This window comes from Benincasa hispida, chromosome 5 (genome assembly GCF_009727055.1).
Source record: "Benincasa hispida cultivar B227 chromosome 5, ASM972705v1, whole genome shotgun sequence".
NCBI lineage: Eukaryota > Viridiplantae > Streptophyta > Magnoliopsida > Cucurbitales > Cucurbitaceae > Benincasa > Benincasa hispida.
Window position 1 is genome coordinate 8,956,871 of NC_052353.1, and position 25,505 is coordinate 8,982,375.

At 31.5% G+C, this 25,505-nt stretch overlaps 1 protein-coding gene across 1 annotated transcript; it reads right to left on the reverse strand.

Moving 5' to 3' along the window:
* Window positions 1-308: 308 nt before the first annotated feature.
* On the reverse strand, window positions 309-6,143 carry LOC120077869 (phosphoribulokinase, chloroplastic-like). Its single transcript, XM_039031955.1, has 5 exons — window positions 5,150-6,143; window positions 4,582-4,666; window positions 3,814-3,898; window positions 3,461-3,705; window positions 309-782 (listed from the first exon to the last, which is right to left on the reverse strand). Exons 1-5 carry the CDS (start codon window positions 5,740-5,742, stop codon window positions 531-533), a joined length of 1,260 nt encoding a protein of 419 aa, XP_038887883.1. The 5' UTR covers window positions 5,743-6,143; the 3' UTR covers window positions 309-530.
* Between the last annotated feature and the right edge of the window lie 19,362 nt (window positions 6,144-25,505).

Here is a 25,505-nt window from a genome sequence, read left to right on the forward strand (position 1 = left end):
ATTACAAATTTTAAAGTTCAAGGACTAAATTGTTTAATTAGTAAAGTCAATGACTAAATTGTTATAAAATTGAAAGTATAGAGATTAAATCGTTACAAATCAAAGTTTGAGGATTAGATGGTTAATCATATGAAAATTTATGGACTAAGAGTGATTTTTAACCCTTTTTATAAATTTTTTTTAAGTGGTCTTTTTTTTAAATTTTTTGGGAGCTTTCTTCCTTTCATTCCCCACATTTAATTTAAAATAATAATAATAAACCCGTCCAGTCCATAACGATGAGTGGAAGCCAGAAGAACAAGAAACAATGAAATCAAAACTGCTACAATTTGCGTTTCATTTCTCCTTTCGATTCCTTTTTAGGGTTTTTTTTTTTTTTTTTTTACATTACAAATCTCCACCGATCAGGAAATTCAGAACAACGATTCATTGTAAAACAGCCTAATTAAACACAAAGCTTGAATTGAAAACCAAATCCAGAAATTGGCCAGCGCCTGAGAAAATCCTCTCGCTCGACGGACGCCCTAATTTCAGGCTTTTGCGGCCTCAACCGGTGCCTTGGCCCTGCTGGCAGAAATCTGCTCGTACAGATCTCTGATCTTCAATCCGATTATGGTTTGGAAGAAGCCCGTGCCATTGTTGCTTCCAGGGAAGTCTGAATGCTTCAGCATCTGTTGAGTCACTTCACCATAGAATTTTGTCGACAGGTTGCTTAGATGGCTTTCGACATAGATGAGTTCGTCCAACCTGTCGAATTGCCCGTCCATTTCCAGCACTGATACCTGAAAATTGCCATTCAGACATTTCATCAAACACTTCGTGTGCGGATACAACTGTGAGTTCTCCTCTCTTTTTCGTATTTCTTTTCGAAAAATGCAAATTTAAATGGTTAAATTGCCTAGGGCAGTTACAAATATAACGATCAGACTAAAAAATTTTATAAATATACCATAAATGTAAAATAATTTGCAAATATAACAAAATTTAGATTTTGTTTTTGAAATCTATTAGTGATAGATCATTCATTAGTAGAAGTGTATATAAGGTTGTGATAATTTTGCTATATTTGTAATTTTCTTTTAAAGGTTGTTATACACTTAATTATTATCTCAAAAAGTATTACCTAATGTCATTGCCCAATTAATGTGGTCCCTATGATTTGGATAAAGTTAGAATTTAGTTTCTATAGTTCATAATTAGAATTTAGTGTCTATGGTTGGATAAAATTCTCCTGAATAATCTATATATAAGGATTTTATGGGGACTATTTATGATATTTTACTAAACTAAATAGACTATTTACGAAGTTCTATTAAACTATAAGAACTAAATTCTAACTTTTAAAACCATATATTCTAACTTTTACCAAATCATAGAGACCAAATTTGTAATTCAACCAATTTAAAATTATGAATTTAGTTCAGATTTGGTTCCTATGATTTTAAAACTTTCAAGTTAGTCGATATAGTTTGGATTTTGTTTCAATTTAGTTCTATAGTTTTTCGGTTGAAAGACTTTTTAGACCCGACTCAATTGTTCAGGTTGTAAATTTTTTCAACTCAAATAACCCTTATTAAAAAATGAACCCAACCCAACCATAAAATATTTGGGTTGAGTTGGTTCGGGTTAATCGGGTCGTTTATTCAAAATTTTGTTCTAAAAAGTAGCAAAACGTAAATATGTAAAAATCTAATTTAATTATTTTCTTATATTGAATTACGATTAACAACCCAATTTCAATTTATATAGTGTTTTTTTTCTAAAGGACAAATAAACTACTTTTAAGAATTGTTGGGGAATAAATTATTCAAAAAATATTGAAATTAAATAAAATTAAAATCAATATATGTATAAATAATTGTGTTATAAGTAATAAAAAAATATATTTTAAAGTTAATAATAAATTCGGGTTGGTTTGGGTTATATTAGGTGAACCCATGAACCAACCCAACCTATAAAATTTTCATTTATTTGAACCCAACCCAACCCAAACTGCATGGATTAGGTTGGGTTGATCGGTTTTTTCGGGTCATCGAGTTTTTTGAACACCCCTACCTATTAACATCTCAGGTTGATGGTTAATCCAACAAAATCAAATGTATAACTAAATCATGTGGACCACATTACAAATTTTAAAAATATTTAGATACTACTTTGATCCTTGCACTTTTGGCTTTGGTTCATTTTGGTCCCTATATTTTTTAAAATGTTCATTTTGGTCCCATTATTTTTAATTTTTGTTCTTTTTAGTCCATGTACTTTCAAAATATTTTTTTTTTCTTTTTTTCTCCACGGTAACTTTTTCAAAGTTCAAAAACCAAAATAAACTAAGGTAGAAGTATAAGGACCAAAGTAAACATTCTGAAATTACATGGACCAAAATTAGCCAAAGTTCAAAATAAGGAGACCAAAATGAACTAAAACTAAAAGTAATATTTAAACCTTTTAAAAACATAAGAACATGGAGTTCAAATTGTACCAAGGTGTTATATGGATCAAATTGTAATTAAGACTAGACCATAGTGGTCAAATTGTAACCAAACTCAAACCATTTTGAAATTTTAATTTAAATCATAGAAATCAAATTGAAAGAAGGCCTAAATGATGAGAACTAAATGTATAATTTAATATTAAAATTTTAACATGGTAAGTACAACTTAAGAGCAAAAAATAATAAATATTGGCTTCATTGGATAAATAAATTTCAAAAACAAAACAACATAATTTGATTGCTTGTAGATCTTAGAATTGGATTATAATTTTAAAAAGATTTCTAAAAGTTTGTTAGATATCACATATCAGGAGAAAATGATAATAACAAACGTGCACAATTCTTGAAAATGAAAAGAACAAAAATGGTTTTATAGTGATTTCACTAACGTTTTGGAAAACATTTTTCAAGAAAAATAAAAAACAAAAGCAAAATAACCAAACACACTCACAATGAAAACACTTCTGTCCTTAAAATTTTGAAAATGAAGAAACAGAAACAAAAAAACGAAAATGTTCTAGGGTATGTTTGGTAGTGATTTTGGAATCGTCAAATTTACTTTTGTCATGACTAAAACCACTTTCCTTTCAAATATTGATATGTAGAAAACGTTGAACATTGATTTTAGATTTAAAATTATTTTTTTTAATAATTAGTTGATCGGGAATCACCATAAACATATGACTCTATTTGATTCATTTATTGAAATACCAGATTTGTCCTTTTATTTAGGGATAATTTCTCAAATAGAAAATTTCTTTTTTAATAATTTCACTTTAGAACGAAACATTATGATCCAAAATCACTTATAAAAATTTGGAACCAAACATATTGTATGAAAACTAATTTTACCTAAATCTCTTTTTCTAAAATTACTACTTCAATCATTACTTCCAAACATAAACTAAAAACTTATGAATTAATTTGATGAAATTTAATGGTACTGAGTGAGTGAGTTGTAGTTGTTACCTCATGGCCATAGTAAGTTTCAGGGCCATAGGTGAATTTGATGCCAGGATAAGAGCAAGTGAGCTTTCTTCCACATGGTATCCATGAAATTGTAGAGCCTTCATCAAACAAATAAACTGGGTTAAAAAACTCCACCCCTTCCTTCATTATCAGCCTAACTCTCAAAACTTTTCCTTCATTATCATCTGGAATCAGTTTTGTTGGCAACACTTCAATCACTGCATCTGCATATTGCTTCTGAGGGTCTGCAATTTCATATATTTTCACACATTAGTTATATTTCATAACCCCATTTTCTTTTTTGGGGGACATCTATAACACTTGGTACTATCTTAAATTCCTTCAAATCTTACCAATATAGGCATCAAAGTCAGGTTTTCGGGCTTCGATACTCACTTTGATGCTTTCAAGACTGTGTCCTCTCTCAGCCATGTCCCTCTGTTAATGGTGTTTAATGCAGTCAGGTTGTAGACAAATGGAGGCAGAAATGTGCTTTTGAGTTGAGTTTAGAAACTGGTTTGTGCTTTTTGAAATAAAAGCTTGACTTGTTTGAGAAGTTGTTTTCCAAATATATCTTGAGTTCGTATTCAAACCTATTTTTTTAAAAAAATTATGATTGGATTACACGTAAAAGGTAGGGATGTTATGCATATTAAAACCATTATTTACAAACACCATGTGGTTTTAAAAGATTCATAAAGAATTTCATAACTATTTGATTTTTTGTTTTTTGTTTTTTGAAAATTTGGGTGTGTTTTCTTGCCATTTTTTTCTGGAGAAACATTTGAATTCATTGTGAAATTTCAAAACAAAAATATGTTTTTAAAACCTTAGCTTGGAATTTGAAAACACCAATAATAGGGGATAACTAGACAAATAAGACCACAAGTAGAAGTAGTTATTATAAGCTTAATTTTAAAAAACTAAATGGTTACTTAACGGAGCTCAAATAAATTTTTTTTCCTTTTTTTTCCCTTAAAGATAAGTATTTTCAGGTTTATAAATTCTTGATTTAAAAAAAGACGATCACATAACTCTACATAACAATTCTATTACACACACAAACAGCCCCTAAACTACAAAAGTAGATGCAGTAAAGGGAGATAGTTATTTAGAGGAACCTGAATTTTCCATGCAAATTTAACTTCATTGCTGATGTCCAAGTAGATACTGAAGTCCAACAGGTCCCTTACTCTTGAATCATACCTATTTAGGATAAAAGGGTAATACTTAGTTAAGCTAGGCATTATTCAAACAGTGAAAAAAAAAAAAAAAAAAAAAGTTCAGTTAACTGCAATTAGCTTTCCAATTATACATGCTTCTACACTCTGCACAAACTGGTTAATGAGTAATTTGACATGCCACCATTCTTTATGTATGACATTGGTATATTTGTTTATTGAAGTGTCACAACAATAAAATTATAAACCATTGCAGACACCAAATCAAGAATTCTTCTCAATTTAACGACCTTACTTGAACAGGATCTGTTCTATAGGTTGTACATCTATGTCCTTGAGTTCTAAGAATTCTTCTCAATTTAACCATTTTCCTTGATTAATTCTTAAAATAAACCAAATACATAAACACATGATACCTTTGTTATTGTCTTTTCTTTATTATATACTACCCAATTCCTTTGTAGAAAAAAAAAATGAGAGAGAAAAGGGAAAATAAGAAACAACTTACATGGGGTGTAAGCCTTCAATCACAAGGATTTTAGGGGGTTTAATGAGCTCAGGAGGGTCAAGAAGGCCAGTGACATGATTGTAAATAGGCTTATCAACAGAGACACCATTTTTAATTGCTTTAACTTGTTCGTACATGAGATCAAAATCATTGGCTCTTGGATCAAGTGCTGTGACTCCTTTCTCTTTTCTCCCTGTTCTGTCTAATGAATGGTAGTCATCTAAACAAATGACAGTAGTAGTGTCACTGATGAGTGTGTTTGAGTCTGGATTACCACCTTTTGGTGGCTCTGCTGCTCCTCCAAATACACTTGTTAGCCTTCTCATGAAAGTGCTTTTCCCACACCCTGAATCTGCTGCTAGACCAATCACTACTGTCTGTTGGTCACCTGCAGAGCATGTTATCACATAAGAATTGTTATTAGTCACAGTGTTGAGACCATCTCTTTTACTGCTGCTTCCCCATTTCTTCCCATTGCTACTCAAGAAAACTAGTTGTTGGTTCTTTTGGTGGAATCCCAAGTGGGATTTTGTTGATGATGATGAGAAGGTTGAGTTTAGAGATTGGGTTGTGTACACTGTACAAACTGCCATTCTTGTTTTTCTTTTCTTTGTTCCTTTTTCTTATCGCTCTCTCAGTAGTTGAGGGAGTGATGAAGAAGAAGAAGAAGGAAGTTTATTTGGATGTTGTTTTTTGGTTGTGGGGGGGGTGCTTTCTTTTTCTCCTTATCTTCTTGTGTATGGAGGAGAAATGAAATGAGGGTGTGGGACTTTGGCTTTGGTTTGTTTTTCTTCTTTTCTTATATGTTTTCTAAGACTAAATTAGGAACACAAACTGAAATAGGAGGTTGAGAAAGGAAATTTAAAAAGAGCCACAAATTTTATCTGTTTGGAAGGAAAGAAAGTTCAGTTGTGTGCTTGTGAGGGAAGACTAGGAATAGAGGGATTTTTTTACATTTTTTTTTTCAAAATTGTGTTGAGTATGTGAGGAAGTAAGAGCTTACTTACTGGTTTCGACTTTCTGATACGTTGTATTTTTAGTGGTTCAAAAGTTTACTTTATCTACTTAACATAATCGTATAGACCAACGAAAATGTAATCATATTAGAAAGTTAGTAGATGTAACAATCAGTGTGTAGACGAGTATGATTCATTTTTTTTTTAAATTTTTTTATTGTTAATTAAGAAAAAAAGATGGAAAAAAGGGGGGATATATCAGTTTGCATATCAGAAGAGAAGAGAAGAGAAAGGGAGTGGGAATTGTTGATGAGGAAGCTGTGATGTGTGTGAAGAAAAGAGGGATGGAAGGAATAACAAGGTGAGGATTTCTTTGGCAGTTTGGATATATGAGTGACACGTGGCAGAAGAAGGATGGTTGGTTCAGGATTGGGTGTGGGAGGTGAGGAATGGAGGAGAGAATGGAGAGAATGCAATTGCTTTCCCCATCAAATTCAATTCCTTTCAATCTTTGGACTCTATACCCAAGTTAATTTAGTTCAGTGATAAAACTCATAACAGCCAGATATATATATATGTATATATGTGTGTGTATATATAATCTAATGTAATATTTGGTTTGAAATATACTTATACTATATTTTAATTATTTTATAATATCTTTTTAGGAAAAATGGAATATTAAATATATATTTATAATGTTTTTTTAATAGTTTTGATGAAATTTTAGATGCACACTCACAAAATATATATATATATATATATAACTCAACTACTTTCCTAAAAAAGTTAAAAAGAAAAAAAAAAAAGTCAAGAAGTTAAATTGATAACTAACACATAGTCGAGAAATTGCCGATTTTGACCCAAAAAAAATTTTCCAATTCAAAAGTAACTACTTTTTTTAACCTCTTTTCCATCTTTTCAGTTTTTAAGTGGAGGGATCACGTAAAATACCATTTTGTTCCTCAATAAATGGTCATTCAATTACCTTGAATATGAAATCCTCCAACTTACCTAACTCACATATCTTAAATTAGAAACTTTAATCTTCAGTTTTACATTTTGTTTAAAAGATAGAAATGTTTTACGCGAAGGTCTCAACTTCAAAGGAATAATCCTTTTTAGATGGTCCCAAGTTCAGAGGAACAATTTCTTTCCTTTTTGAGAGTTCCAACAAAGTTAAGAATGTTGAAAAATAGTCTTTTATTTTTTTATGTTGAAAAGTAGTCGTTTGTCTTGTAAAGTTGAGTTAGTATTATACCTTTTGTCTCGTGAATTAACTTTACAAGAGAAACGTACAACCCTACAATACAAACAGATTGTCTTGGAAGTTATAAGTTTGTCTTGTAAAGTTACTTCACGAGACAAAAGATAGAAATGAACTCAACTTTACGAGACAAAAGATTGTTTTGTGAAGTTTGTCTTGTGAACGAGACAAAAGATAGAAATGAACTCAACTTTACAAGACAAAAGATTGTCTTGTGAAGTTTGTCTTGTGAAGTAACTTCACGAGATGTATTGTGAAAAAAGCTCACGAGATGCAATAGTGGGAAGTATGTAAATTAGTTTGAAACTCCTTGTCATTTGTCTCGTAATGTTGTAAGTTTATCTTCTAAAGTTACTTCATGAGATAAAAGACTTACTTACAAACTTAACTTTACGAGATAAATGACTATTTTTCAACATCAAAAATAAAAGACTATTGTTCAACATACTTGCCTAACTCTCAAAAAGGAAAGAAATTGTTCCTTTGAACTTGGGACTTTCTGAAAAGGATTATTTATCTGAAGTTGAGACCCTCATGTACAACATTTGTATCTTGAAAACAAAATGTAAAATTGAAAATTGAAGTTTCTCATTTAAGATATGTGAGTTAGGTAAATTGGGTAATTTCATATTTAAGGCAATTAAATGACTATTTATTGAGAGGCAAAATGGTACTTTTACGTGGTGGGTCTCTCTACATAAAGACTGAAAAGATGGAAAATAGGTTAAAGAAAACATATTTTAAAAATGAGGTTACTTTTGAATTGGAAAAAACTTTTTGGGTCAAAATCGGCAATTTCCCCACATATCATTGATAAGGAAACTTAATTTATTTCAAGCGAGTTCGTGTTTATTCAAAATAGAAACAAAATACAATAATGGGGATGAATTTGAACCACAAATCTCTTGGTCACTAATATATATCCACATACTAGTTGGGCAATGCTAACTTTAGCGATTCATTCATATTTTGAGCTTGACCATATAATGTCTTTTAATTAATTTCATTATAGTTTAGTTTTTATTCATACAAATAGTTTATGACTATGAATATTATTATTAAGGAAAAATGTTATACGTGGGAAAAAAAACAATAATAAAAGGATTCTTTTCTTGTACTTCATCATTTGTGTTAAATTGATTCCTGTTTTTTTTAAAATTCTATTTTGGTTTAATCTTATAGAATAGCATTGGAAGATCAAATTATCTATGGTTGAGAGAAATTGAAAATTAAATTCTATTCGTTTTTTTTTTTTTTTTTTTTATGATTAGAGCAATTGAGAGTAGATCTCATTCAATAATAATATTAAATTATTATGTCTACAACCTAGAACTTGAACCTAACCATGATGCTAAAAAAATAATAATAAAGAAAAATAATTTCAAATATCCGAGTTGTTGCCACAGCGAACACCCCTTGGGTGTCCCATTCGTTAATTTAATGTCCATTTTGCATTGAAATTAAAGTGCTTTTTTTAGTTTAACAAGTTGGATGAGGAAATTCGAACTTGTGAGGTCCTAATTGAGGGCAAATATAACAATGAATTTCAAAGTCCTAATCTGAAAATATGACGACCATATAACCTGAAAAATCAACCACCAAAGTCCTAATCCCTCTTGAGATTGAGGGAAAAGCCAAATTTTAATAATTATTTGATTTTTTTTTTTAAATAAGTCTATAAATATTTATTTAAACTCTAAATTTCTTGATTTATTATTTGCTTTTATCAATAATTTTGAAACCTAAGTTAAATTTTGAAAATTAAAAAATATATATATAATTTTTTAAAATATATATTTTTTAAATTTAAAATTTGGTTAAGAATTCAACCTTTGTACTTATAAAAATTACAAACTATGGTAAGAAATTGAAAGAAAATAGACTTGTTTTTCAAAAACCGAAAAAGTGTTACCAACTAATCCTAAGGGTTTTGTTTTTTTAGTCAACAAAAACTAGAAAACAAATTTTAAGGAACATGATAATGAGAATAAAGAGAAATATACTCAGGGTGGATGTTCTTCAAGCTAGATTGATGAGAACTTGTGTTTACGAACATTGTGAGCAACTGGGTTACAAATGCAATTGATGAGGAAACTTGGGATTGAACCATAATCCAACCTATCATGAAAAAATAAAAATAAAATTCGGAGGCTTGTTAGCATATCTAGCTTTTCCGGTTAAAAGATTTCAAAGGATAAATGGATCGGATTCAGAGGAGACAAGGAAGATGTTAGTTTAAAGGGCTTTAGATATATTTCATGAAGAGATGACTTCAACACGTTCAACTGATCTAACCAAATATTTTACAACTTTTCCACGACCAACATGGATCGCCATTAGAGCCACGCACAATAGCTTCCAAGACAAATGTCGCAACCAATGACAAGTCATATTTGCATTTACCTTGAATTTATTATTTAACAAAATTTAGAGATAAGAGTTGTCACAAGTGACCAAGTACAAAGATGAAAAATCAAAAAGAAAATGTACGTAAGAACCAAGAAGAAGAAAATGATAAAAGAAATAGCAAAACAAAAAGAAAGAGAGAAAGAATTGGGGTTTAAAAGAAATCCTTGCCTTAGCTTCCACAATTCCTTGCATTTCCAATGAAAACCTTCCCAATCGAATGCATATAACTCCAAAAGAAAAATAAAGATTAAATTATCAATATAACCTCTAGCACGTTATCAGCACGAACTCCTATCGTTTTCCTGCTAAAGGTAGATCCTAAAGGTATGTCGGTTTTTTCCTCTTCGTTATAATTAATAAATTTGATGTTATTTTGCATATTTAATATATATTAAATTTCTAATATAAATACAAGTTAGTGTTGTCATGACAAATCTCACAAAATTAGAATTTGCCGCCATTGATATTAACGGTAGTAATTATTCGTCATTGGTACTTTATGTCGAAATCCACTTGGATGCTATGAATCTTGGAGAGATTATTAAAGAAGGAAATACGACATCCATTCATGATAAAACAAAAGCTATGATTTTCCTTCACGAGAGATTGAAAATGGAGTATCTTACAATAAAAGATCTCTGTACCTTGTGGAAAATTTTGAAAATGAGCTAGGATCATCAAAAAACAGTTATTCTTCCTAAAGCTCGTTAGTGGATGCACTTGAAGCTACAAGATTTCAAATCAGTAAGTGATTACAACTTTGCATTATTTAAAATCAGTTCAAAATTGTTATTATGCAGAGAGAAAATTGTTGATATTGATATGTTAGAGGAGATGTTTTCTACCTTTAATATCTCGAATATGATTTTACAGCAGGAATATCAAGAGAAAGGTTTTAAACAATATTTTGAACTAATTTCATATCTTCTCGTGGTCGAACAAAGTAACGAGTTATTAATGAAAAATCATGAATCTCGACCAAACGGGACGACACCATTCCTTGAAGTGAATGCTGTGAATTTTAATAATAATCGTGGTATAGATCATGACCATGGTAGATGAAGAAATAATTATTATTTTCGTGGTGGTCGTTCTAATCATTCAAATTTCAAAAGAACCATACAAAATGATGATCACAAAGGAAAAACTCCACAAGATAGGAGTTCAAAAAGTGTTGAAAATAAATGCTTCCGATGCAGAATGACTAGACATTGGTCACGTGTCTGTCATACGTCAAAACACTTAGTTGATCTCTATCAAGCATCCCTAAAGGAAAAAGAGAAAAATGTGGAAGCAAATTTTGCATACCAGGATAATGACATATTTGAACCATCCCATACGACAAATTTGGATGTGGCGGACTTCTTTGAATCTCCAGAAGAGAATCGACAGAATTGATGGAACATCAAGTATTTCCTTTGACTTTGAAAATATCTAGACTTAATGTTGTTTTTATATATATCCATGTTTTTTTCCTCTTAGTAGATGTTAACCTTTTTATATTCCAAATATTGTTTTTCTTATCATAATTATTTTCTTTTAATGAAGATTTCTAGATCATTTTCATATGTTGGGTGACTAAAAAATGAGTAAAGACACTTCAAGAAATAATGTATACGATAACTAACAAAAAAAAAGTTTTCGAAAGTCCTAACAGCCCATGTTATTAAAAGTCCAGGACTTTTTATAGCTGTTTTTATTAGTTATGTTGAATGCTATTAAAAACCTTAAAAATAGAGCATATTTACCATGCTATAGAAATATACTATAGCATTACTTATTAAAGGTATAATAAATTTCTATAGCTAATAAAAAAAAGCTACTATAACATTGTAATAGCATTTTCTTGACGCTATTATAAGTTTTTATATGCCATTTATACGTACTATTATGAGATTTTTATAGCTTTTTCTTTATGTTATTAAAAAAATTTATAGCCTTTTCTTGTCAATCATATATTACCAATTAGTATTTTTTTTCTCTTACAAAACCTATATATATATATATATATAATATCATGACACTTAAAATATCACATGTCTCATCTCATAATTGAAATTTTGTAATTACATAACACATTTAAGTAGTGTCTAATATAATTAAAGAAAGTTACAAAATAATTCCTACAAAGTGAGTAGACACAATATAAGATTCACCAAGTTTTGAAAATTAAAGTAACGTTACAAAATTCAAGGGTCAAGTTGAGTCGTCGTGTCCACCATATGTAAAGTCCCATTCCATTCACATACAAAAACAAAAAAAATACAAAGCAAACATGAATTTCTTCACTCATCGAAGTTATAAGGTAGATAACTTATTGAATTGAAATATTTAAAAAGATCAAAGTCATCTAAATCATCCCATGTTTCATCCAATTTTTGGTAGGGAAAGACTGTTACTCGTCAAAGCCTTCATTTGTTAGTAGAGGAGGAAGACCAACCATTTCATGTTCCAGCCATTCTTCTTATGGAGGCCAAGTTTGACATTGCTCTATCATCACAAAAACAACAACACCAATGTTATCACCAACATTGCATCTACTTGAAGTTTGAACATTTCCTTCTTGAAAAATAAATGACACCAACCAAAATATAGTAGAGAGTAAAAGAGTCCCGATTAAGACATAAGAAGATTACTTATACTCCAAAGCATCTTTAAGAACCAACTAAATTTTCAATCCGTAACTTAACTTGCAGAGGAAAAGTCAAAATACATAATAGTCCCAAACAAGAAATTCAAAAATGAAGGGAGAGAACGCATTATATACATAATAGTTTCCATTGAGTAATTTTTAGTACTTTAGCTCTGTAAAAAGAATCCAACAACAAATATATACTTTTATTCAATAATAGCATCAAATTGATTTAAACACTTTAAGCATAACTAATACACATAATATGGCTTGAGGCACTAGTTATACTTCAAATTCACGAGTAATTAGTTCAATTATGATATTGAATCATTTATTCAACTATACCTCACTTACTTTGATATGGAACAAAGAGAAGAAGTAAAAAATCCTAGACTACATTGACAAAAACAAAGCCCTAATTAAACAAAGAAATGGGGGTTCAAGTGTAGATATAGACGAAAAAACTAATAAGGGAGAAAACGATTCTTTCTTTCAGTCCTTACCGCCATCAAGCTCGACTATTACCTTCTTAATAGTAGGCTTAAATTACTTGCTTTTCATAAAATACTACTTCAGTAACACTAGAACAACGAGGATTTTCTTGGTCAACAGAGTAGGGAAAGCAATAAAAACGAACATCAATTTACTAAAACAAGTTTAATATGCAAGCAGAAGACAAAAGCAATGAAACTACTAGTTTATAAGTCATACTTGTTGGGGTTGATGACCTAAATCTCGTAGGGTCCTGTAGTTTGTAATTGCATTGTACAAACTTTTTATTTATTTAATAAAATATGAGATGTCTTAGTTAAAATTTAGTAGCATTAAACCCATAAACCAATAAACTAACATCCAAGGTTTTTATCTATAGTTTAAACATATATGTAGAGACATACGGGTAGATCGTGTTTAGGTGATAACCTAAATGGTCTGTAGTAGATGGATAAGACTAGATACTTTATCCTAGTAACACTATGAATACGCCGCTTTGTAGATGTTACAATTGTCGTGATCTAATCCTAATTATTCATGTGAAGACATGTGAGTGGGGGCATTCTATACAAAGGAGTTTGTATAAGACCGAACCACGAAATGACTAGTCTCATTATATAACGTCATTCATAATTAAGACTTACATTTCACCAGGATGACCATAGGTGACATGACATGAATCCTGAGTGAGTTGTGAACTCCGGCCTATGAAGACAATCCTTTTATCTGTATGGGTGAGAGTGACCAGATCACCGACTTAATAAGCCTACCATTTTGGAGATTCGTCTGATTGAAGAGCTGGGAACACAACTATACAAAACGAAATTCACTCTTTCCCCGACGTTGGGGTAAGTAGATAAATTGCTCCATTAAGGGTTGATTCCGAAGCTTGAACCATGTAACGCCACACTCTCTCCTGGCCTGAGAGGGGTTTGGTCATAGTTGAACTATGACTTATTGTTTATTAGAGGGATCAATGGTACATAAGGAGTTAGATGTAACTATAGGCGCAAAACGGTAATTTTGATCTAGTTGTACTTACAGGCAATTTGTGAAGGGTCATCGCACGGTTGACTGATTATATCTAGTGGACACATAAATATATTTGTAATGCAAAGAGTGCAACTGTCGATCTTTAGTAGAGTGTCCAGCAGTTAATGGATGTTGAATAATTAATATAATTTAATTAAAGGAGTTTAATTAATTATTCAAGTACCATTGGATCTTCTAGCTACATGTCCATGAGGTCTCTTCTGTAGCTCAATAGGGATTTAATAATTGGATTAATTTGAATTGTTCAAATTAATTTAGAGAATTAATTATATGTGATATAATTAATTTAATTTAATTATATATGATATAATTACTGTAATGTATTTGATACATTATAATATAAAGTTTATTTGAGAGAAAATAAATATTTGTATATGATTCAAATATTGAATTTTATTTGTATAATTAAATTGAATATAAATAGGATTTATATTAAATACCGTTGATGAGAGAAGTAAAACTATAAGTTACATTGTATGTGATACAATATTAAACCATCGGTTATATGTTTTATGTCATATAACCTATAGTTATTGAAAATACAAGTTATTATATCTCTTTTATTTAAAATATAAGTCAAAGGCACACAACTTAGATAAATTTTGCCAATGAATTTATACAAAAAACAAAGCATTCGATCACTTACTTCTAATGCATAACATACTTAAATTCCAGACTAATTTTGCTATTTCTGTGTAGTATACCCTTTCGAAGTCTGATGATCGCATGATCGCATGCCCATTAATGTGTTCAAAGCAAGAAGCGACCTAGGAAGAAAATGAAGACGACAGCATAAGTTGCAAGCGATAAGGCAAGACATGACATGGGCAGTGGGTATCACATCACAAGTTGTGTTGATGGCCGATGGGAAAGCTATGTTAAAGATTCAATGAACCACTGACACGCTACAGTCGGCGCGGCAGGATATGGAATTTAATGCGCCCACCAATGCAATCATGAGCTTAAGAAAAGTAGTGGTCGTAAATGCCTATAAATACCCATGAAAATGTCATGCAGAAGGAGTTAGAAGAAGAGTCGTTAGTTAGTTAGAATTCCAAGTTCAAAATTTTTATTATACTAGGGAATATATTGTGGGAAACAAGAATAACACCCTGAGAAGGGATTCTTCTTGAAACCGCTATCACTCTTCCATAGAAACTCCTTGGTGAGAGCTTGGGACTCTAGGAAAAGAAGAAGATAATTCTGTTCGATTATCTAAGGAAGCAACTATAAAACAAGTCGGAAGAAGCAAAACATGCGAACCACGGCTTGACTCTCAGACCCTTTCTCTTTTTGTGTATTTGTATTGTATTTCTTGTATTGACAAATTCATAGTTGCAGTATGAATACACGTTTTTTATACATCTTATCTATCATTTTCACCAATATCATGCATAGCTAAATCGCTTCATGGGTTGGGAAGATTGTAGCAAACACGACTAAATAACTTGAGGAATCATGCGATCAATTTGTTTTATGCATGCTTATATTTGTTGCTTAAATCAATTGAGAAATTGTTCTAAGTAAAACTAATCTAAGTTTGAGAGAATTTAGATTAAGACCTCATAAAACGAGAGGAAATGTTCCTTAGAGATAAGTGCATTCTCTGCATATTACACCTATCACATGCATCTTAGAGATAAGATAATGTGGCAAAAGATACTGAGAAGTATTGGTCGTGAGTGTCTAACTTGATCGCATATTTCATTCAGTTGTTTAGAAAATGTTAGTGAAAGTTCTTCTCAACCCTCTTATCGCATAACTGTTATCCAACTCACACTGTTTCACTTTAGACATAATCTCCGTCGCATATTTAGGTTTAAGTTATTCAATCACTCCTTTTAAACCTTTTTAACTCACACAAAGATCATATATTTTTAGTTTCATCGCATACTTACTAGCAATCCCTGCGTTCGATCCTGGACTCACCAGAAACTTTGGTCAGATTTGCACTTGGGTTTGACTAAAGAAAACTAAGCATTAATTCTCATAAGTATTATTATTTCATCCAATGAGCAGAACGCATCAGTTATATATATATAACATATAGTTTTATTTAAATTAAAGTTATTTTATTTTATTTTAATTTGAATTCGAATTAATGGGAGGGGAATAACTTCTCTCCCCTAATCTCTCTCAACCACTACGTGAGTAGTGGTGTGGTTATGGAGTTGGTTTTCTTCATCACAAATTTTGTGGAACAAAGATGATAGACCTCTCTATGTGAAAAATAAAACATAGAAAAACTCCCAGATTTCTTCTCCTCTCAATTTCCCTCTCTTCCAAAAACCTAAGAGCCCACAAAACTCCTTAGTGATTTTCATCCCAATAGAGAATACAGGAGGTTTTGATTGATGGTGACCAATTAGGGTTTCGAGTACGTTGCAGTTCATAACATTTTGGAGAAGAGGATACACGAAGAAGATCGGATCTTTAAAGGTTAGTTCTTTCCTAATCTCCTTTTCTCAATTTCTAAATGCATGCTGTAATTTTAAATTTAATGCATAATTTTCTCTATTTGATTTTGTAAAATTCTCTATTCTATAAAAATTGAATTTTGGGATTGCACCTTACTTCTGTACTGGACCTTCACCGATTCTTCCAATACTTATGATCATTCCACCCATTATAATGCACCTAGATGAATCCAGAACTGTGAAACAAACCAAATGAAAGTAAAGCAAACATACAAGTAAATCCATATCCATCAATTCAAAAGATTCATACAAGAAATAAGAATCTTGTGCTTAGGAATTCCAAATACTAAAATATTTTTATATTTATTGCCACTTAAGATAGCTACAAAAAAATTTGATGATAAACAAACATGTATGAATACAAAGCTAATGATACTACAAGAAAAATGAGTTTTTCGACACCTAAATCGATCATCGGGAGTTTGGTCGTCAGGAGAAAGGATTTTTCCCGACCAAACTCCCGACGACTCATTATTCGTCGGGAGTTCCTCTCTCGACGACTTTTTTTCATGCATCGAAAGTTCCTCTTCCGACGGGTTTTTTCCGATCAAACTCCCGACGACTCATTATTTGTCGGGAGAGCCTCTCCCGACGTATTTTCTACTCTTTCCCGACGAATTGTGACGTTGGGATAAGTTAGATTTTTTGTAATGTGAAATACCTATTGTTCAGAGTTTGCTTCGACTGGAAAGAGCCACTGTTTTATTGCGATGCCACAAAAGTGGCGTCCATTTGATGGAATCTGTGCTGGGTTCAGCAGTTGTTGAATATGTAGAGAAAGCAAGAGTTCATGAGCCAGAGATCATTGATGTTAGATTGGATGTTATGTTCCATAACAAACTTCCAAAGGTACATTTTCTTCTCAACCATAGCCTATTATCTATTAGTGGGTGCTAATTACATCATCAATTACTCGTGGGCATGTGAAAAAACTCATTGTCGTGCATCTCTGAAAATTTTTTCAAAAGGAACTTTAAGAAAGGAAAAGATCTACATTTAAAAGATTTCTTGTTTTGCTAGAATACAAGGCTTAATTTATAGCTAGTAAGTACAAATACTTCTAATTGTGCAAAGAATTGGTATCAGATACGGATATGTCCAGATCCAGATGGTAGATACGTGATTTGAAGTATCTAATTTTTTTTTTTTTTCAGATACGTGTATTTGCTTCCAGATACATGAACAAAATTAAGCCCAATCATTTAAAAAGCCCAACCCACAACCCGTGCATGTTTAGGAGTGATTTTAAAATCTAACAAAAATAATTTTTTCCATTTTAAAATCACTCGAAAACACATTTTTAATCATTCAAAATTAATTTAGTTTTCAATTTTACACTTTTAAATGCAATTTTCATATTATCAAAATTAGTTTTGAAGAATTAACATATTTCACGGTGATTTTGAAAATGACAAAAGTGATTTCAACCATTTTAAAATCACTCCCAAACATAAAAGCCCACTTAAATTGAGCAATCCAAAACAAAATAAATTTAAAATGATAAAACATAAAAAAAGTAAAAAAAAAAAAAAAAACCTGAAACGTAATTAAATCTTCATTCTTCCCTTTCTCACTATTTAAATCATGATTCACACCCTCTTCATCCTCAACTTCATTCTTCAATCTTCATCTTATACTCCTTTTCTACAGTCTACTCTAGTTGCTCAACAATCACTCGACATTACTAGATTTTTTTTTTCAAGTTTTCACTCTCTTTTTTAATCTATTTTAATCTAACTTAAAATAAGTATTATAGCGATTAATTAGATATTATAATATATATATATAACGTATCTTTAACGTATCCATATCTGTATCTGTGCTTCTTAGATTTATAGTGTTGTTTCTTCGATTTTTTTTTTTTAGTTTTAAAAATGTTCACTGCTATCAATTGAGTATTGAATCTCTACATACAAGCTAATGAAATTCCTAAAATATCAAGATAATTGGTAGCAACAAAAAGAATATATACTATTAAGTTTCAACCAAAATCATTCTTCTCTTCTTAAAATTATACAAAATCTACGTTTAAACATTCTCCTCTTTGATCTTCTATAGCATGATAACTTTCTCTTACCCATCACTTAACTATGTTTTTAGTAGCATCGAAATCTCTTCCTCCATGGTTGTAGCTCTCGATTTTTAACTACCATGAATAGAGCCCTTGCAAGAACATTGTCCATAGTTCAATAAGCCTTTAATAGATTGATTACCATTGATGAGATTGTGGTAAAGACATTTAACATTCAAACCAAATAAGGAGACACTATAAGATAACACTTTTTCGGGCTTCATAAAAATTATAACTCATAAACATTTGACCATCTTGAAACGTTAGTATTTACAAACGTTCAACCATCTTGAAAGTTACTTTCCCAAGAAAATCAAAGGCTCCTTATAAAAATAAATAAATATATAAGAGTCTCCTAATCATATGGAATTTCAATTTCTCGCAACCATTTTTATTCAAATTTCCAACCACCAAAATGAAAAATTAAATGAACCTTAGATTGGATATTAGCTTCACTACCAAATCTTAGCCGTTGGTGAAGTGTGTGCACTTCATTCTAGAAAACTCCATATAAATACATATCTTAAGTCTAAAAATAGATTCCACAATGTTAGCAACTAATCTCACTAACTCCACAAGAATAGGAACTTAGATTTAACTACAACTAAAAATAACTTCAACTATTTCCTAGAAACTAGGAATTGACTAGACCAACTAAAAAACTAATTTGTAGTTTTGAGTTACTAACATTCTCCTCCTAACTCAAATACTGCAAACACCTAACTTGTTCCTAAGAGCTTGAAAATGACTCACACAAAACCCAGGTTCAGCAAGTGATCATCCATCTTATTGTATCATGCCCTAGGAGCTTGCTTCAACCTATAGAGAGTCTTCTTCAACAAATAAACCTCCTGCTCTTGTCCTGGTATGATGAATCCGTCTAGTTGCTCAACATAGATCTCTTCTTCTAACACTCCATTTAGGAATGTTGACTTCACATCTAACTGATACACCTTCCATCCATGCTTGGCTGACACAGCCAGTAGTAACCTGATTGTGTCCATTCTTGCAACTGGAGCAAAAGTCTCAGAAAAATCAATTCCCTAGACTTGTACATACCCTTTTTTATGAAAATGCCCCAGCCTCTTGTGTCATAACTCTGTGTCATTTACTTGACACTTGAAAGCTATTTGCTCCTTCTCAAGTGGATCCAACGAGAAGCTCTTGTGCTGCATCTTTATTTTGAACAACTCATTCCCATTGGAATCAGAAATGAGGCATTTTCCTTCTTTAAACAACACTTTGAACCCCTTCTCTACTAATTGATCAATGCTTAACAAATTTTGATCAATTTCAGGGACAAACAACACTTCAGTAATCAACTTGGTTCCAGCATAGCTCTCTGTTGACACTGTGCCCTTCCCCTTTACTTCTAGATACTCACCGTTTCCTATTTTCACCCTTGACTTGAATGACTTGTCAAGGTCCTTGAACAACTCTTTGTCACTTGTCATGTGATTGGTACACCCACTATCAACTAACCAACCATCATATTGAGTGACTGATGAGAAACAAGTAGCCACAAAGAGTTGATCTTCTTCTTGTTGTACTACAACGTGTGCTCCTCCTTGCTATTGAGTTTTTGATTCCTTATAGAATCGTTCAATGTGCCCCAATAAATGACATCTTCTACACTTCACATCTGACCTTCTCCAGCATCTAAAATTTGGATGATTCTGCTTCCCATAGTGCTTGAATGTACTACCAGCATCCTTTGTACAGACTCTAGGCTACTGCTGCCACTTCCCTTCTTCTCTCTTCCACCTTCTCCTTGTTGCACTCTAGCTTTCAATGCCCCCCCCCCCCCCCCCCCAATGCTTCCTTCTTGTCTCATCAACCCTCTCTGCTCTTGTGCTTGCAAAGCACTAACCACTTCTATCACCTTGAGTTTTGAGAGGTCTTTAGTATTTTCTAAGGAAGCAATGGTTGTTTCACATCTCTCAGGTACTGAAACTAAAATCTTCTAAGCCAATCTATTGTCAGATAAATTGGTTCTTAATGCTCTTGCCTTGTTAGCAGTCCCAATCAACTTATCTGAGTACTCTTTAATAGACTCAGAATCCTTCATTTGCTTTCTCTCGAATTCTCGCACCAAGTTCAACACTTTCATGCCTTTAATTCTCTCATCACCTCATAATCAATTTTGAGAAACTTCCAGATCTCCTTTGCCAATTTCAAGGCCATAATTCTGTTGAATATGGCAGGAGACACAGCTGCATATAGGCAAGCTCGAGCTTTTGCCTTCATGGTGACCCTCTTCTTGTGAGTCTTGATTTGATCTATTGTTGGGTTATCGAGAAGTGGAACAATCTCATAGTCTTGCTCAATTGCTTCCCAATAATCACAACCCTCCATGTAGATTTGCATTCTGATAGCCCATGCCTGGTAGTTTTCACAATCAAACATAGGTGGAGCCAATGAAAAAAGATTGTTTGATCCTAATTTCATCTCTAACAACTCTCACAAGTGTATCACTCAGTTTCTCTCGGAGATATTTCACTGATTCTCACTCACAGATCCCTTAAGAATTGAGAGCTCTAATACCACTGTTGTTTTAACTAATGAGAGGGAAATGAGAAAAATGGGAAGTGTGTGCATTTCATTCTAGAAAAACTCCATATAAATACATATATTAAGTCTGAAAATAGATTCCACAATGTTAGCAACTAATCTCACTAAATCCACAAGAACAGGAACTTAAACTTGACTACAACTAAAAATAACTTCAACTATTTCCTAAAAACTAGGAATTGACTAGACCAACTCAAAAACTAATTTGCAATTTTGAATGACTAATAGATACCTTGTAAGAAAAACTAAAATCCAATAAACCCCTCTTAAAATAAACTCAAAAAGAAAGATAAAAATAAGAACAATTTAGAAAGAAACCACACAAACAAAAATCTTGAGGACAACTTGGGATGGTGTTGCGACTATAATAGATTAAGATGTTCCACATTAGGGATCAAGATTGAGTAGGGGAAGAGCTTCAGAACAGAGAGACTCTAAAGCAAGACCTAATAAAAACAAAGTAACCCATTATGTTGGTGAAGGCAATAACTAAAAATTTTGTCTAGAGTTCCATTTTACCCAAATGGTTGAGGAAAGGCATTAGCAAAATGGAGGTGGAGTATAGAATGAGGGTGGTCGGAGTAATAAGGAAAGCAAGAGAAAACAAAGATTTAGCTTCTAGATTATTTCAATGGAAGATATTGAACAAATTCATAAATAATTCTCAATCATTGATACAAAATTAGAAAAATAAAATTACTCGAAAAAGGAAAAAAAGAGCAAAGAGTTATCTTCTTCAACAAATGATTTAGAGTTTCAAATAGGTTGTTCCAAACTCCATAAAAGGCTCAAATATGGTTGTGAACATGCAACAAAGAGCCCTTAAGATTGAAGATAAGCCTTGCGAACTAGGGAAGTTAAAACAGAGAGCCAAAAGAGAAAATCAGAGGGAAAAGAGATGAAATTCAAATAGGAGAGAAACAAAATAGGAGGATGAGATTGAAAGCAAAATGCAAAAAAAATGAAAATAGAAACAAGGGAGGGGAAGACCATAATTCACCCAAAACTTGCTATCGTGCGTCTCTTCAAAATTTTTACCCCTTTTTTTTGAAAAAAAAAAAACAAATATTACCCCTCTTTAAAAAAATAAAAAAATAAAAAAAATAGTTTTTCCACTCCTTTTATAGCCTTTATTTTCAATCGTCATATTCATGCTATAGAAAACCCTTTTTCTTGTGGTGAAAAGATCTATGTCTGATAAACAGTGCAACTACATATACAATACTTATAAGTAAAAAAAATATTTTTCCAAACTGACAATACTGGAAGCAAAAGTAAATACAATATCAGGTGCTGCAAACTTAATTAAAGAGTATTGAAAAGAAAATATTATTTTGTCTAGAAAAACAAAATTACAATTGAAAATGCTAGTCAATTAAAAAAAAATCTACTTAGTTTTAAAGATATACGTTGCAATGGTTGTCATATTAAGATTGATAGAAAGAATAATATGGAGTATATTTATGTCATATCTACTGTCTCATATGAAAAATGTATATAGGAAGAGTTGTCTGCTTTATCTTTTGGATTATATTATACTCATATACGAGTATTTGAAACATATGCAACAATGAAACTGAAGGTCATGAATCCAAACATATTTACAATTTTGCATGATAGATTAGGTCATCCAGTGTCTATAATAACAAGAAGAATTATTGAGAATTCAAATGGACATCCATTGAAGAGCCAAAAGATTCTTCAGTCTAATAAATTATCATGTAATGCTTGCCTCAAGGCAGATTAATCATTAGACCATCAACAGTCAAAGTAGAGACTGAATCACCTACATTTTTAAAACGAATTCTTGATGATATATGTGAACCTATTAACCCACTAAGTGGATTCATTTAGATATTTTATAGTATTAATAGACGCATCCAGCAGATGGTCACACGTGTACTTATTATCAAGTCAAAAGCTTGCATTTGCAACATTACTTGCTCAAATAATTAAGTTAAGAGTACAATTTCCTAATTATACAATCAAGTACATTCGCCTTGATCATGCTGGTGAATTTACATCCCAAGCTTTTGATAATTATTATATGTCAATTGAAATATGTGTTGAACATCCTGTAGCTCATGTTTATATACAAAATGGCTTAGCATAATCATTCATAAAACGTTTGCATTAATTGTTAGACCATTGCTTATGAGAGCTAAGCTTCCTATAGCTGTATGGAGACATGCTATTTTGCATGCAACATCACTTGTATGCATTAGGCCAGTATCTTATCATGAGTACTCGTCATTACAATTAGCTTATAGCCATGAGCCAAATATTTCCCACCTGAGAATTCTTGGATGTGCAGTATATGTTCCAATTGCTCCACCACGACGTACTAAAATGGTTTCTCAAAGGAGGTTAGGAATATATATTGGATATAATTCCCCATCAATCTTGAATTTGTGATGGCTTAAGTATTTATTGCACGATTTGTTGATTGACATTTTAATAAGACAAATTTTATAAAATTTGGGGGAGGACTTAAGAAGTTAGAAAAAGAAATTACATGGAATGCATCATTATTGTCTCATTTAGATCCCCATACAGATCAATGTGAACTTGAAGTTCAGAAGATAACTCATTTGCAAAATATAGTTGATCAGTTACCAAATGCATTTATAGATGCAAAGGAAATAACTAAGTCACATATACCAGCTACAAATGTTCCATCTAAAATTGATATCCCAAAACAACAAGTTGTCACTAATGAGTTTGGAACACATCAAAAGCGTGGTAGACCAGTGGGTTCCAAAAATAAAAATTATCGAAAAAGAAAAAAAAATAATAGTCAAGAAGACTTGGTTGAGGATGTAAATACCCATGAAAAAATTCATAACATGACTAATGAGGAAGGTGGAATACATAAAGATAATAATGAGATTTCAATAAATTATGTCATGACAGGAAAAATATGGAACCAAAATCATGTAGTTATTGACAACATTTTTGCATATAATATTGCTCTGATATTATATCTGAAAATGAGAATTCTGAACCAAGATCTACTGAAGAATGTCAACATAGAAAATATTGGCTTCAGGGGAAAGAAGCAACGGAGTCAGAATTAAACTCGCTTTCAAAACGTCAAGTTTTTTTACCAGTAGTCTAAACACCAGAACGTGTCAACCCTGCGGGATAAAAATACAAGAAAAGAAATGAAAATAATGAGGTCATAAGATATAAAGCAAGACTAGTTGTACAAGGTTTTTCACGAAGACTTGGTATTGATTATGAGGAGACGTATTATCCGGTGGTGGATGTAATTACATTAAGATATTTAATTGGTTTTACTGTGTATGAAAGTCTGAATATGCATCTTATAGATGTAGTCACAACATATTTATTTGAATCTCTTGATAATGATATTTATATGAGAATCCTAGAAGGATTTAAAGTACCTAAAACATATAAATCAAATTCCCGGGAATTGTATTCAAAAAAGTTACAGAGATCGCTATATGGATTGAAATAGTCAGAACGAATATGGTACAATCGCTTTAGTGGATATTTGTTGAAAGAAGGATATCAAAACAATCCAATATGTCCATGTTTTTATAAAGAAATCACGATCAATATTTGTTATTATAAATGTATATGTTAACAACTTAAATATAATTGGGACTCTCGAAGAGCTTTCTAAGGCACTAGAATATCTTAAGAAAGAATTTGAGATGAAAAATCTCGGAAAAACAAAATTTTTCCTTGGCTTACATTGAGCATTTAGTAGATGGGATATTTGTTCATCAGTAAACTTATACAGAAAATATTTTGAAAATATTTTATGTGGACAAAACGCATCCATTGAACATTCCAATGGAAGTTCATTCATTAGATGTGAATAAATATATATTTTAATCTCGAGATGATAATGAAGAACTTCTTGGTCCTGAAGTACCATAGCTTAGTGCAATTGGTGCACTCATGTATCTTGTTAATAATACAAGACCAGATAATTGCATTTTCATTAAATTTATTAACAAGATATCGTTCTTTTCCAACAAAAAGACATTGGAATGGAATTAAGAATATACTCCGTTATCTTCGAGGAACGATCAACATGGGTTTTTTTTATTCAAATAAATCAAATTTTGATTTAGTTGGTTATGCAAATTCTGGATATTTATCGGATCCACACAAAGCTAGATCTCAAACAGATTATCTATTCATATGTAGAGGAACTGTTATATCATGACGATCGATAAAATAGATCATAACAATGACTTCCTCAAATCATGCTAAAATTCTTGCAATTCACGAGGCTAGTCGAGAATGTATATGGTTAAAATGAATGACCCAACACATTCGTGGAACATGTGGTTTGTCTTCTAGTAAAAATCTTTCAACAATATTATACGAAGACAACACAACATTCATATACCAAATCAAATGAGGATATATTAAAGGAGATAGAACAAAAAA

Coding starts and splice junctions, on each gene's coding strand:
- LOC120077869 (XM_039031955.1), bottom strand. CDS start 5,742: ATGGCAGTTTGTACAGTGTACACAACCCAATCTCTAAACTCAACCTTC. Junction 3,899..4,581: donor AATTTGCATGGAAAATTCAG/GTTCCTCTAAAT, acceptor CACCATTAACAG/AGGGACATGGCTGAGAGAGG. Junction 783..3,460: donor AAACTTACTATGGCCATGAG/GTAACAACTACA, acceptor GGCAATTTTCAG/GTATCAGTGCTGGAAATGGA.